Source organism: Mercenaria mercenaria, chromosome 4, assembly GCF_021730395.1.
Source record: "Mercenaria mercenaria strain notata chromosome 4, MADL_Memer_1, whole genome shotgun sequence".
Taxonomy (NCBI): Eukaryota; Metazoa; Mollusca; class Bivalvia; order Venerida; family Veneridae; genus Mercenaria; species Mercenaria mercenaria.
This window is the reverse complement of record NC_069364.1, coordinates 4059437-4071918: the sequence shown is the minus strand read 5'-3', so window position 1 is coordinate 4071918 and position 12482 is coordinate 4059437. Positions and strand designations below refer to the sequence as shown.

Here is a 12482-nt window from a genome sequence, read left to right as displayed (position 1 = left end):
ATTTTGTTTCCGATTTTTGTATCATCTCTAACAACTCAGATATGGAAATATAAGATATTTTGTTTTGTTTCTTGTAATCAAAGAACAGGAACATGCATCGAAGTGGTCATTATATTAAGATAAAAATTCCTGTAATTCCACTTTCTTACCATTTTTAGGATTTTTGCGACGTCAGAATTTGTTTCTTATAGCTTCCATGTCTTTTCTTGTAACTTATAGAAACTTCTAAACAAGATATATGCTACTATAAACAGACCATTCCACATCAGTGTACAAAATAACTTACAATATAACCACATACGCTTATATACGTCTGTCCTTCTATTTCAGTTAGAGTACTCATAATTCCACTCACTGCAAAAAAAACCCTAATAAGTTTTAGTCATGCGGCTGTAAAAATGGCATACACATATTACGTTTAAATGGACCTAGTTTGTCAGCTGTTTTGATCATGACACCTTCAGAAGATACCGGAAAGGTTCCAAGATCAATGCTTGGAGACGTATTGGTTGTTCTGGGCACAATATTGAACCCATATTATAACATTATTTTTGTTGTTTTTGTTTTAAATCATTTTTTTTATTTGTAAGGTATTAAAAATACATACGTATGTACATATTCCAAGTTCAGAATGCTTTTGATTCTTTTTTTTTTTCTCCCTGTTTTGTTATTGAGAGATAATCAAAGTTTGGGTAAAATTTTTCAGCATGCTCGTTTTCACCAGTTAAGACATAGAATGTATATATGACACTGAAAAATCATAAAGTGGGTGAAAATAAAAGTTAGATATTAGTAAGAATGCAAGAAGAATGTACATTTTCTGCATTATTTCAAAAGTGTTGCAACGGTGTGCTACCTACTGCACAATATGTTTGGTTATTTATAGGAATATCTTGCAAAAATCTTATGTCAATAAGTTTGTACCACCAGTCGCTTTCAGAGTACTCACTTTTTATGATTTTTTGAGAGAAAACATTTTGCGCCTAAAATGTATGGGTTAGTCCCTTTAAAACGCGATGATAAACATATGCTGCTGAATGTGTGTTTTTTTCATTTTAACAAAAATATTAATACACAAAGTCATCACTTTCAAAAAGAATACCATTAAGTTCCACATTAAAGTTAAACATGCACCATAAATGGCAATTAACATTAAATGCAAAAAAAAAATTATATATATATAGTAAGAGTTAAATCCTTTGAAGTTTTGAGCACAGACTGAACAACATACATGCCACTAAATAATAAACAATGTGGTGGTAAGATAATTATAGCAGTCAGGGGTGATTCAAATACCCACTAACAAGATACTTATCTCTAACTATAAAAATATAACAGTGTATGGGGGCGTAGAAACGGGTAAAAGGGAGGTAGTGTTAAGAGAGGGAGAAGGGGGGCGGGGGGGGGGGGGGGGGGGAGGTAACACCGCCGACATACAACACAACATACATAAGATTTAAGGCAGTACGGGCCAAAAAAGCAAGTTGAATAGTGACAACATATTTAGATATTCTCACCATCAACTAGGGGAGCGTATTGGTTAATTGTATCAGGTCAACCAACAAACATCACTCCTGCTGTATGTTTTTGCATGCGTATCCTCTTTCATGATTAAAACAAAAATCAATGCAAGCAAAGGAGTGTTGTTTTGCCAAATTTATGTTTCCTATCCAAAACATATTTTAAAAAATGTCTCGAGAAAAGAAAGGAAAATGTATCATATCGCACCTGTTTGTTTTTGTATAGGAATAATCACACTGTAATTCATATCATTTTCAGAAACATTGAAGATAAACCGTATGTTGTCATTCTCTGATAACTTCTTTGTACGGGGTAAGGCAGGGTAGACAACTACAACGTGAATGTGTTCACCATATTTAGAACCCCGTTTACAGCTGAGAGAACTGCAAAAGACAGTTATTGTAACAAATATGAAAATGGCATTGTCAAAACATGTCACTGGCCATGTTCTAGAATGACAATGGCAATTCACAAATAAAAATTCGAGGATAACAATACAATGGTCAATGATGTTGATGATGAGGAAACTGTTTAAGAAAAACTGTTCTTAAGTAATGATCAAGGATGATAACTGCAATATTCAATCGTGACAATAGCAATATACAAGAGAATATTCAAACGTGACAATAGCAATATACAAGAGCAATATTCAAACGTGACAATATCAATATACAAGAGCAATATTCAAACGTTACAATAGCAATATACAAGAGCAATATTCAAACGTGACAATAGCAATACTTAAGTGCAATATTCAATGTTGGCAACAGCAATACTCAAATGAAATATTCAAACGTGACGATAGCAGTTTTCAATGCAATATTCAAGTGCATTATCAAAATGCTATATTTGAATGCAATATTCAAACGCTACAAGAACAATTGTCGATGGCAATATTCAAGCACTACAAGAACAACTGTCGATGGCAATATTCAAACGCTACAAGAACAACTGTCGATGGCAATATTCAAACACTACAAGAACAACTGTCGATGGCAATATTCATACACTACAAGAACAACTGTCGATGGCAATATTCAAGAGCGACCATAGCAATTATTCAGATACAATATTCAAACGTGACAATACTGAACAGTATTTAAATACAACATTCGAACGTGGCAATAGCAAGATTTAAACGAGACAACGGCAATATTCAAATGCAGTATTAAGCATTACAATAGCAATAAAATGTATTTGAATGTTCTTTTGTTTCAGATTGACACAATCACTGTTTTCAAATACATTTTTCGATCTTAGCGAGCATTTCATATAAATGTTGAGGGGTGAGAACAGCAGTTATCAAGTATATATACTCATACTGAACAATTGTAACTTTCGAATGCAAATCTAAATATTCAATCATGACAACTTCAGTATCCAGACTGCAATGAGAAATAATGAGAGGAGGATATAGCTCCATGATTCAAACATAATTGAAACATTGTATCACAACTAAAATAGTAATAGGAATCACCTGTTCTCCTGCTAATTGTACTCTACTGACTCTTTGATAGCATATCATATCATATCTTACGGTACGTTCTCGCCTATTATTCCATATAGGTCACTATGTATAGATGCATCTATAGATATGTACAGATACATCACTATATACAGATGCATACTATATACAAATACACACTGTATACAGATACATCACTATATACGGATGCGCACTATATACAGATACACACTGTATACAGATACATCACTATATACGGATGCGCACTATATACAGATACACACTGTATACAGATACATCACTATATACGGATGCGCACTATATACAGATACACACTGTATACAGATACATCACTATATACGGATGCGCACTATATACAGATACACACTATATACAGATACATCACTATATACAGATGCGCACTATAAACAAACACTTCACTCTATACAGACACACACTATGTACAGATAGTTTTCTATGTATAGATACACCGCTATGTACAGATACATCACTATATATACAGATGCACATTATGCATAGATATTTTATACGTTTAAACAGTTACATCACTAAACACAGATACGTCATGATCTACAGATACATACTATATACGGATACATAACGTATAAAGATAAACACTATATACTGATCCACACTATGAACATTGTATCACGTCAGATACATGTGCAAACACATCACTATGTCAGAAACATCACTATGTGCTAATACATCATTTTGTCAGAAACATCACTATGTGCTAATACATCACTATATTATACACATACATCACTATGTCAGATACATCACTATGTCAGATACATCACTATTTACAGATACATACCTATGATATTTTTCTGCATCTTCTAAAGCTTTCTGGCGTTTTAAATCTAATATAAATCTTGGATCAGTACCATTGGCCCACAAGTAGACCAAATCAATTGATTCTTTATATGCCGTTTCTTTCGGTTCAACCATTGACACATTTCTGGTTTGTATTGAGAATATGTCTAAATTCTGTTGCGGCATCTAAAATTGAACAAGTAGATAGACACTCGTTTAAATGTAACAAGTGACTTGGTACATACATTAATTAATGCTTTCATAAGATGCCACACAGTTTAACTAAGCGAAAATATGTTTCACACACTAGTTTGAATGCAAGAAAAGTACTAGTCGGCTTGCCAAGAACGGAATGGGCCGGCGGAAACGGGTAGTTTATGTTACTTGACGATCCCCGATTCTGAGTTCCTAGCCTACCAAATGAGATATCGGACATACATGGAGAATAACTACGGAAACTTTGGAATTTCAAAACAGTAAGACATCGTCATTAAAACACATTGTTGTTAGAATTATATTATAGCAATCAATCCTCTCTGTACTCGATGGGATCGTATTTCCTAGTGTATTGTTTTTAAGTCATGTTTATCTAACTTATTCTACATTTGAAAATCCCATGCAAGTACAAAGCAAACTTTCCATCTTTTATTTCATGTTTTGTTGATGAATTTGGAAGCATAGAACGCCGCCAAGCAACCAAGTAGAAGAGTCTATTCATGAAAGATAAACTTTAATAAATTTTCACGGAAACAAAATTTAATTAATGTTCAATACTGAAAAATAGTGAAGTGCTAAATATCTACATCATTTGACCTAAATCAATAATTTCCTGATCACCGCTACATCTTCACTGCAATTCGCTTTCCTGCTTCTTGCAATTATCACGTTGCGCCAGTACATAGAATTCGTCGTTGACGCTACAGCGGTTGCATTTTGTTATACATATATGTATGAATACATGTTTTCATTTACAGCGCTTTTCCCAGTCGAGATTGTATCGAGATTGTATCTGCACGTTGCTGCTTTACTTGCTTATAGTGATATTTTATTCATCTCCTGTTATCTTTACTAGATGTCTAGATTTCTTTCCCAATGAGCAATCTGTTAGCTTTAGTTGAGACACGACTGGCATGTATATTTGAATGGAAATGACATTACGCTTACACATTGGTCGATCCATAAAATGAAAAGGTAAAGCCAATACTTTTAATTTCATGTTGAAACCAGATAAAGCAGCAGTACAAATAGAAAATATGCAAATCCCAGTTACATGGTTAAAATATCACTTCCAATGCTGCACATGAACTCATACTTTCTTTTGTTGGGTTTAACGTCGCACCGACACAATTATAGGCCATACTGCGACTTTCCAGCTTTTCATGGTGCAGGAAGACTCCAGGTGTCCCGCTGGTTATTATTTCATAACGGGCGGGCATCCGAGTAAAACCAACGACCTTCCGTAAGCCAGCTTGATGGCTTCCTCGAGCTTTCGCCATTCGGATGGAGCAAACAACAGACGAAAATGACGGCGCCAAGAGAACAAAGTGTGATAAAACGCGATATTGACAATACTGTTATTTGACAGAACTGCACAAATAGACCTGAGAAAGAAGTATACAGGACTGGTGGAAATTTGTGAGGACAAACAAGAAAAATAAATATTCTATAGACAATGGCAGTGAAAACTTACAAGGTCTTACTACATGCAACAGTAATGTTGAACTAAAATGAAAGTACAATTATTTTTTCATTGCTTGAAAGCCACATAAAATAACTAATACTAATAATAATTATCTACAAAAGGAGTATTGTTTATATTGTTGTTTTTTATCAGTGAGTACAGTCAGTATATAACAGATTTCAGCAATAATGTTGCACATCTCGCTTCCTCTCATAGACTCAATTAAACCGGGTATGCTGTAGTTTCATTTGTTTGCGTTCTTTGCTTCCAAAGGATATTTCTATACATTTTTTCGTTATATGTGTACAGCCATTATGTAACTGATTCTGATTTCCACAAGTAACTGACAACTTCCCTAAATGAACCAGAGCTTGTGGACGATTTACATCAAAATCATCATTTTACAGCTGACGGTAACCTTGTAGAACAGGTTAGGCATTTTTCTGTGATATGAAGGCTCTATAACATCAAACCCCCTCTCATAATTCTAGTTTGTTCAGTTTTATCAATAGTTTTCCTTTTGTTTTGGACAGTCAGTTCTTTTACTAGGAGACCACACTCCGCTTTTTCGTGGAATTGCACTCTGTGTTTTAAATAAGGTTCTATGTACGCCGCCTTATGGCATCTGTGGATTTCTCTTAATTGCTTTCTTTGGTACTTGTAACATGTGCAAATGTTGAATTCTGTTCAATCCGGGGCTATAATTACTTTCCACTACCGTCCACGAAAAGGCTCTGTCAAATCGAATTGCAACATTTTCGTTTTTGTCGTGTTGGGCGGCCTGAGGATTGTGCACTTTTTTCTGTTTTGTGACTATTGAACCACATAGCGGACAACCTAATTCAGGAGACGGTCAGATCAGGTTTCCACCTATCGGGGTGTGGTGGATTAATTATTATGGTACTGGCATCCCCGAAAACGATCTAAAATAAACATTTTATACATTCCAAGGAATTCAGACTCGAAAAGGTATTTTTGATGCAATAAAATTAAATAAATAACTGACACATTAAATTATGAAAAAAAAATAATGTAACTTACCGTTTCCTCCATTTTAGGCACGCTTGTTACATTTTGAACCGTATCTCCAGAGCGAAGAAATAAAAATGGAAACACTGCGACGAAAAATAAACCCAAATATAGACATCTTCTTCGCCTACCACATAGTCTCCTTAGACTCATTTCGACGATGTGAAAAAGAGCGGTAATATATCACGGTGCAAGGTTATTCAACGTAATTAGTGTTGCTAGAATTTTCATATGCTCTGTCCAAGAAAGGTGTGTTTGATTGAAAGTAAATCTCCTCGCCACTGAGTGGAGTTTTATTCCAAAATAATTTAAAAAGCAATTTTGTAATCCAGTCTCATGCTATAATAAGAGCTAATGTTCAGTGTGGATTGTGACGAAACAAGATATTGATAAACTGTTGCACAGAAACGACTCGTGTGGTTATTAATTGGTTGTCACGCCAAGAGAAATGTTCATGTGTAGGATGATTGAATCTACAAGGGTCTTGTAGAAGGGTCTTTCAATTAGACATGGAAATAAGACATCGCCTATTAAAACAATTCTCGATGTCTCGGTGACACGACAAACTAAGCTACAAATGTTACATTGTCATGTACTTCCATCCCCTGTATAACTCTACTCACATTTTCTACCTTGTGGCCATAAACATGATAAATCATTGTCAGAATCCTTGTCTCTATGAATTCTATAGGGACACCTGAGGTCTACTTCACTAGGTTCAGTCATAGAAAGAAAACCTAGTTAACATTCTATAGAGGTCACATTTTCTACTTGAACTTCATACAATTTTGTCAGAATGATTGTTCCTATAGGATGTAAGTCACATTTGAAAGTAGATTATCAAGGTCAAAACTAGGTTACTAGATCAAATCATAGAAAGACCTAGTTAATACTTAAAGGTCACAATCTGCCTCATCTACCTATTTGTTCAGAGAATGTTTGACTTGGTCATGTTAGTGAAGAAGTAGGTCACTAGGTAAAATCATTGAAACGTTTGACACCGTTTGATAGGAAAATAAATCGGCTCGTGTTAGAATAATGAATAATTTCTAAAGTAGATAGATTCTAACAAGTAGGCTTCTTTTAAAAAAGAAACCTAGGAGAGGTCCAGTGTTGCTCCTTTTAAAATTATATCAGACACATAGATAACAATTGTTATCTAATTATTGTCTCTGGTTATATGATAGGTTGTGCTATAGACGAGTTTCCCTGCTGCAGGTCACTGTGACCTATTAGGGGCTCAAGCATTTCCTAGTTAATACTGAATTTCATTTAAAAATGTTCAATAGCTACCACTGCAATAATTGTACACTGAACTTGGCCCTGGTGAAAGCTGCCAAACTAGCATCTTACCATTTATGCGAGAACCTCACCTGACAGGCTTATTTGTCAACTGCCCCGTTCGTTTGGGCCCAAGAGAAGAGCTTCCGAGAAGCTTTAGAAAAGCTTAGAAGAAAATCTCAATCGGACAGACGTCTGCCGAAAGTGGAAAAATATATCATTCTTTTTTAAAATGTATTTTTTCAGAGATTTTTTATTGTTAATGTGCTATTTGAAAAAGAAATTCCAAACATTTTATTTGTTCTAGCTTATAACTCAGTTTATAAGGTATATATGTCGAATTGCCACCTTGTTTTGATCACGTGATTAACATCTCCGACTGTCGGGTGGAAGGTACAGAAGCTCAGAAGAACTCTTCTTATTCCGGCAAACGAACCCGCCAGTTAAACAATAAGTTCATTTAACTGAACGAAATACAATTTAACGTAATTCAATTCATATGCATATCTTTGAATACTGCGAACAAAGAATAGTTAATATATATCTCTATATTTGTTTTGTTAATAACTGAACCGTTTCCAACATTTATAACAATAGTATTACACCATATTTCTTTGTTTTAAACGAACAGTTATTTTCATCTCAGAGGATTTTAAAACTTACTTGTGCACAAGCGCATTGTACCATTTTAGACTGGCTCACCGTAATTTGCGCTAGAAAGTGAAATCTAACGCCGTAAAATTAATAGATTAGTCTTGAAAGCCAACACTATGGAGAGGTCTTGATAGACCTCTCCAATAAGGTCAGAATAACGAAAGTATGTTAATAATAGTCCTGTTTCGAAGAACGTATGTAAAGAATATTTATCAGAAAAAATGTTTAAAGTTCGTATGAGATAATTTATGTCAAAATGTTTTTGTTTTTATTTTTACTAGTTCAGAAGGTAGTACCGAAAGGTCATGCTATTGATTCCCCCGAGATGCGAAATTGGGCGTAGCGTGAGCAATTTAGATGTTACTCAAGGAATCCCCTCCACTGGCGGTCCGGGGAGCCACCCCCGTAAACAAATAGAAAGGGTGGCTTCTGGTGAAGTTTCGAACCAAAACTATGCTTCTTCAGATTAGAACAAAATATTAACAAACGGCCTTAAGGTCTATATATTTCACATAAGTTGATTAACGTTACAAATCGGGGTCGGGGAAGGGGTGGGGATTGGCATTTTGGAAGGACTTGGGCTAGGTTTTCTCACTTATCGGACAGAAAAATCTCTATTTTTAGCAATGCTGGAAAATCTTATCTCACATAGGTTATCCCACACTCCTGTGACGGACTACTCCATGCACTGAATATTCATATTACTTATGTAAAATAATTAAAAATCAGGTACCTTTATCTTTTCTCTCCTTATAGTGTATTTCTCGATTCAAAATTCATTACTTTATGATAAGAACGTACCGTTACGCTACAAACGATAAAACTAAAGCGGAACTTTGTTATTGTGCGTCATTGAAATGTCACGACGTCACTTCTGCTTACGGACGCCAATTTCCCGCGTTTTAAGTAGTTTCATATTTTTATGCTTGTTTTTATTGTTTCTGTTGTGGTAAGTGAGAAATAGAATCCATCATTGGTGTTCGGTGAAGATCGGATATCCCAACCCTCGGGCGCACCGCTCAAGTCTTAAACTCGGCTCAGCCTCGTTTAAGACTTTAGTGGTGCGCCCTCGGTTTGGGATTTTCTGATCTTAACCGAAGACCAATGACAGATTCTCTATTTCTCACTTATCGGACAGAAAAATCTCTATTTTTAGAAGTGCTGGAAAATCTTATCTCACCTGGGTTATCCCACACTCCTGTGACGGACTCCTTCATGCGCTGAATATACATATTATTTATGTAAAATAATTAAAAATCAGGTACCTTTATCTTTTCGCTCCGTTCCTTATAGTGTATTTCTCGATTCAAAATTCATTACTTTATGATAAGAACGTACCGTTACGTTACAAACGATAAAACTAAAGCGGAACTTTGTTATTGTGCGTCACTGAAATATCACGACGTCACTTCTGCTTACGGACGCCAATTTCCCGCGTTTTAAGTAGTTTCATTTTTATGCTTGTTTTTATTGTTTCTGTTGTGGTAAGTGAAAAATAGAATCCATCATTGGTGTTCGGTGAAATTCGGAAATCCCAACCGTTGGGCGCACCGCTCAAGTCTTAAACTCTGCTCAGCCTCGTTTAAGACTTGAGCGGTGCGCCCTCGGGTTGGGATTTTCTGATCTTAACCGAAGACCAATGATGGATTCTCTATTTCTCACTTATCGGACAGAAAAATCTCTATTTTTAGAAATGCTGGAAAATCTTATCTCACATGGGTTATCCCACACTCCTGTGACGGACTACTTCATGCACTGAATATACATATTATTTATGTAAAATAATTAAAAATCAGGTAGATCTACCTTTATCTTTTCTCTCCGTTCCTTATAGTGTATTTCTCGATTCAAAATTCGTTACTTTATGATAAGAACGTACCGTTACGCTACAAACGATAAAACTAAAGCGAAACTTTGTTATTGTGCGTCACTGAAATGTCATGACGTCACTTCTGCTTACGGACGTCAATTTCCCGCGTTTTCATGCTTGTTTTTATTATTTCTGTTGTTGTAATTTTTTGTAAGTGAGAAATAGAATCCATCATTGGTGTTCGTTGAAGATCGAAAATCCAAACCCTCGGGCGCACCGATCAAGTCTTAAACTCGGCACAGCCTCGTTTAAGACTTGAGCGGAGCGCCCTCGGGTTGGGATTTCCCGATCTTCACCGAAGACCAATGACGGATTCACTATGTATATTTATTCAGGACGAAATTTGTTAACAAATTAAGCAATTTGAGTTCGTTCTCTTTCCAAATTCATTTGTTGTATACAAAATTTACATTCACTATACATGATATATGGAAAGACAAAAAGCGTTAATTTTCGTATAAACAACATTGCAGTAATAACATCAATGACTGCCCTTTCCGCGAGATTGCACGCATAATCTTACGTCCTTCATCAAAAACAAAAAAATCTTTCAAAATTGGACGCAAATGTTTTTCAAAAAGAACATTTAATTATAGATTGAATTAAATCCTGATTTTTTTGCGTTTATACAGGTATGAATCACACTGGAAGTCTTCTTGCAAATCAAAGAACTATAAAAAATAAATTATACTTCTTTGTGCAAATCATCCAAGAATCGCGCTTTGCAACAAGGCCAAATGTGGTTTATACCCATATAAACGCACAAAAAATAGCATACATATTCTTAAATAAAGCACACATATGTGCATACGTGTTACACGGAATATATGCAAAATCACCTTGCATACCAGGGTAATTACTAAAAGTTATTGTTTGCCATCTGCTGCACGATCGTCCTTGCCGTGAAGCTTACAATTTAAGTGAAATGTACCTCAACGTCTGCATGATTCTTTGAAACAATTAAGTAAATATTGATACAGAGACAAAAATCTGGTGACAGATGTTTAGGCAATAATAAAGGAAGTGTGTAGACGACATTAGTAATTACATATTTGCTGGTTATGAGTATTTATTACATATATGTATCCTAGGTTTAAAGAAATCGAGGTACTATAGTATTTCAAATGTATTGAAGGATGTATAATTATTTCGTGCGTTAAATTATTTTCATTGATGTATTTTTTCAGCAATAAATTTTGGGAAATAGGTGTCAGGGAATCAGAAGAAGGTTGCTGTTTCTTTATACTCCCCACTCTCACGACAGAATGGAGTAGAATTGAGTAGGGGCATCGCAGCATATGACCCGGAAAGTTTGTTTCCCATGCAGAAATTTGAGAATTGATAGTTTATATCACTGAAGTTGAGTGTTATACTATGGCAATGCAGATGACAAAGCCTAAATGTTAATTTATGAATCTGTTCTTTTTGCTTCCCTTGGTTTTCTTTGATTATGGAATAGATAATTTATTTTGTTTGAGCATAGCGAATTAGGAAATAATGCTTGTGAATTCATAGTTGTTACAGACATAGTTGTTTATCCATAGTTGTTATAGACATAGTTGTTTATCCATAGTTGTTACAGACATAGTTGTTTATCCTTCCAAATTTTACTAGCGATGGATAAAGAATGTTCTTATGATCAATAGCAGCCATAGTATATACATGCATGTAGGCATTTGAAATCATATATGTCTTTAGAATTTTAAATGCATTTAGAATTAAATATGTATTTACAATAACAAGTGCGAGTGGAGCAAGAACACTTTTTTTAGAAATTTTGATAGAAATTCTGTTAAAAAAAAACAACGGCAGTCTGCCGTCACAAAAATTATAACAAAGTCAAGGACCAAGAAAACTGCATACTCATATGCTATGACATTGTCCTTACCCCCATACCCACTCCTGGTCATTTTTTTAAGCTTCTATAGAGTTTTTAGCTTTTTTTATTTTTTATTCTTTGGATTTTAAATGTTACTCAGCCGAGTAACTGAATATGCCATGCTACGCGCATGCGAATGCCCTCTTTGACAATATCACATAATGCAATATTTCATCATCATGTACTCATGTTCATAGGAGCTCGGAGTCGAGATCTTATTTATTCCGAGATCGTACTTTTCCGGCGCGGTTTTGTCTTTATA

General features: G+C 35.0%; 1 protein-coding gene across 1 annotated transcript in view; it reads right to left on the bottom strand.

The window, feature by feature from the left end:
- LOC123550858 (N-acetylglucosamine-1-phosphotransferase subunits alpha/beta-like) overlaps positions 1-6903 on the bottom strand; it is a 30117-nt gene extending 23214 nt beyond the window's left edge. Inside the window, exons 1-4 of the mRNA XM_045339278.2 lie at positions 6549-6903; positions 3828-4012; positions 1729-1904; positions 287-354 (exon numbers count right to left, since the gene is read on the bottom strand). Coding sequence (XP_045195213.2) covers positions 287-354; positions 1729-1904; positions 3828-4012; positions 6549-6689 — 570 coding nt within the window. The 5' untranslated portion in view covers positions 6690-6903. The remainder of the gene's footprint in view (positions 1-286; positions 355-1728; positions 1905-3827; positions 4013-6548) is intronic.
- Positions 6904-12482: the final 5579 nt, after the last annotated feature.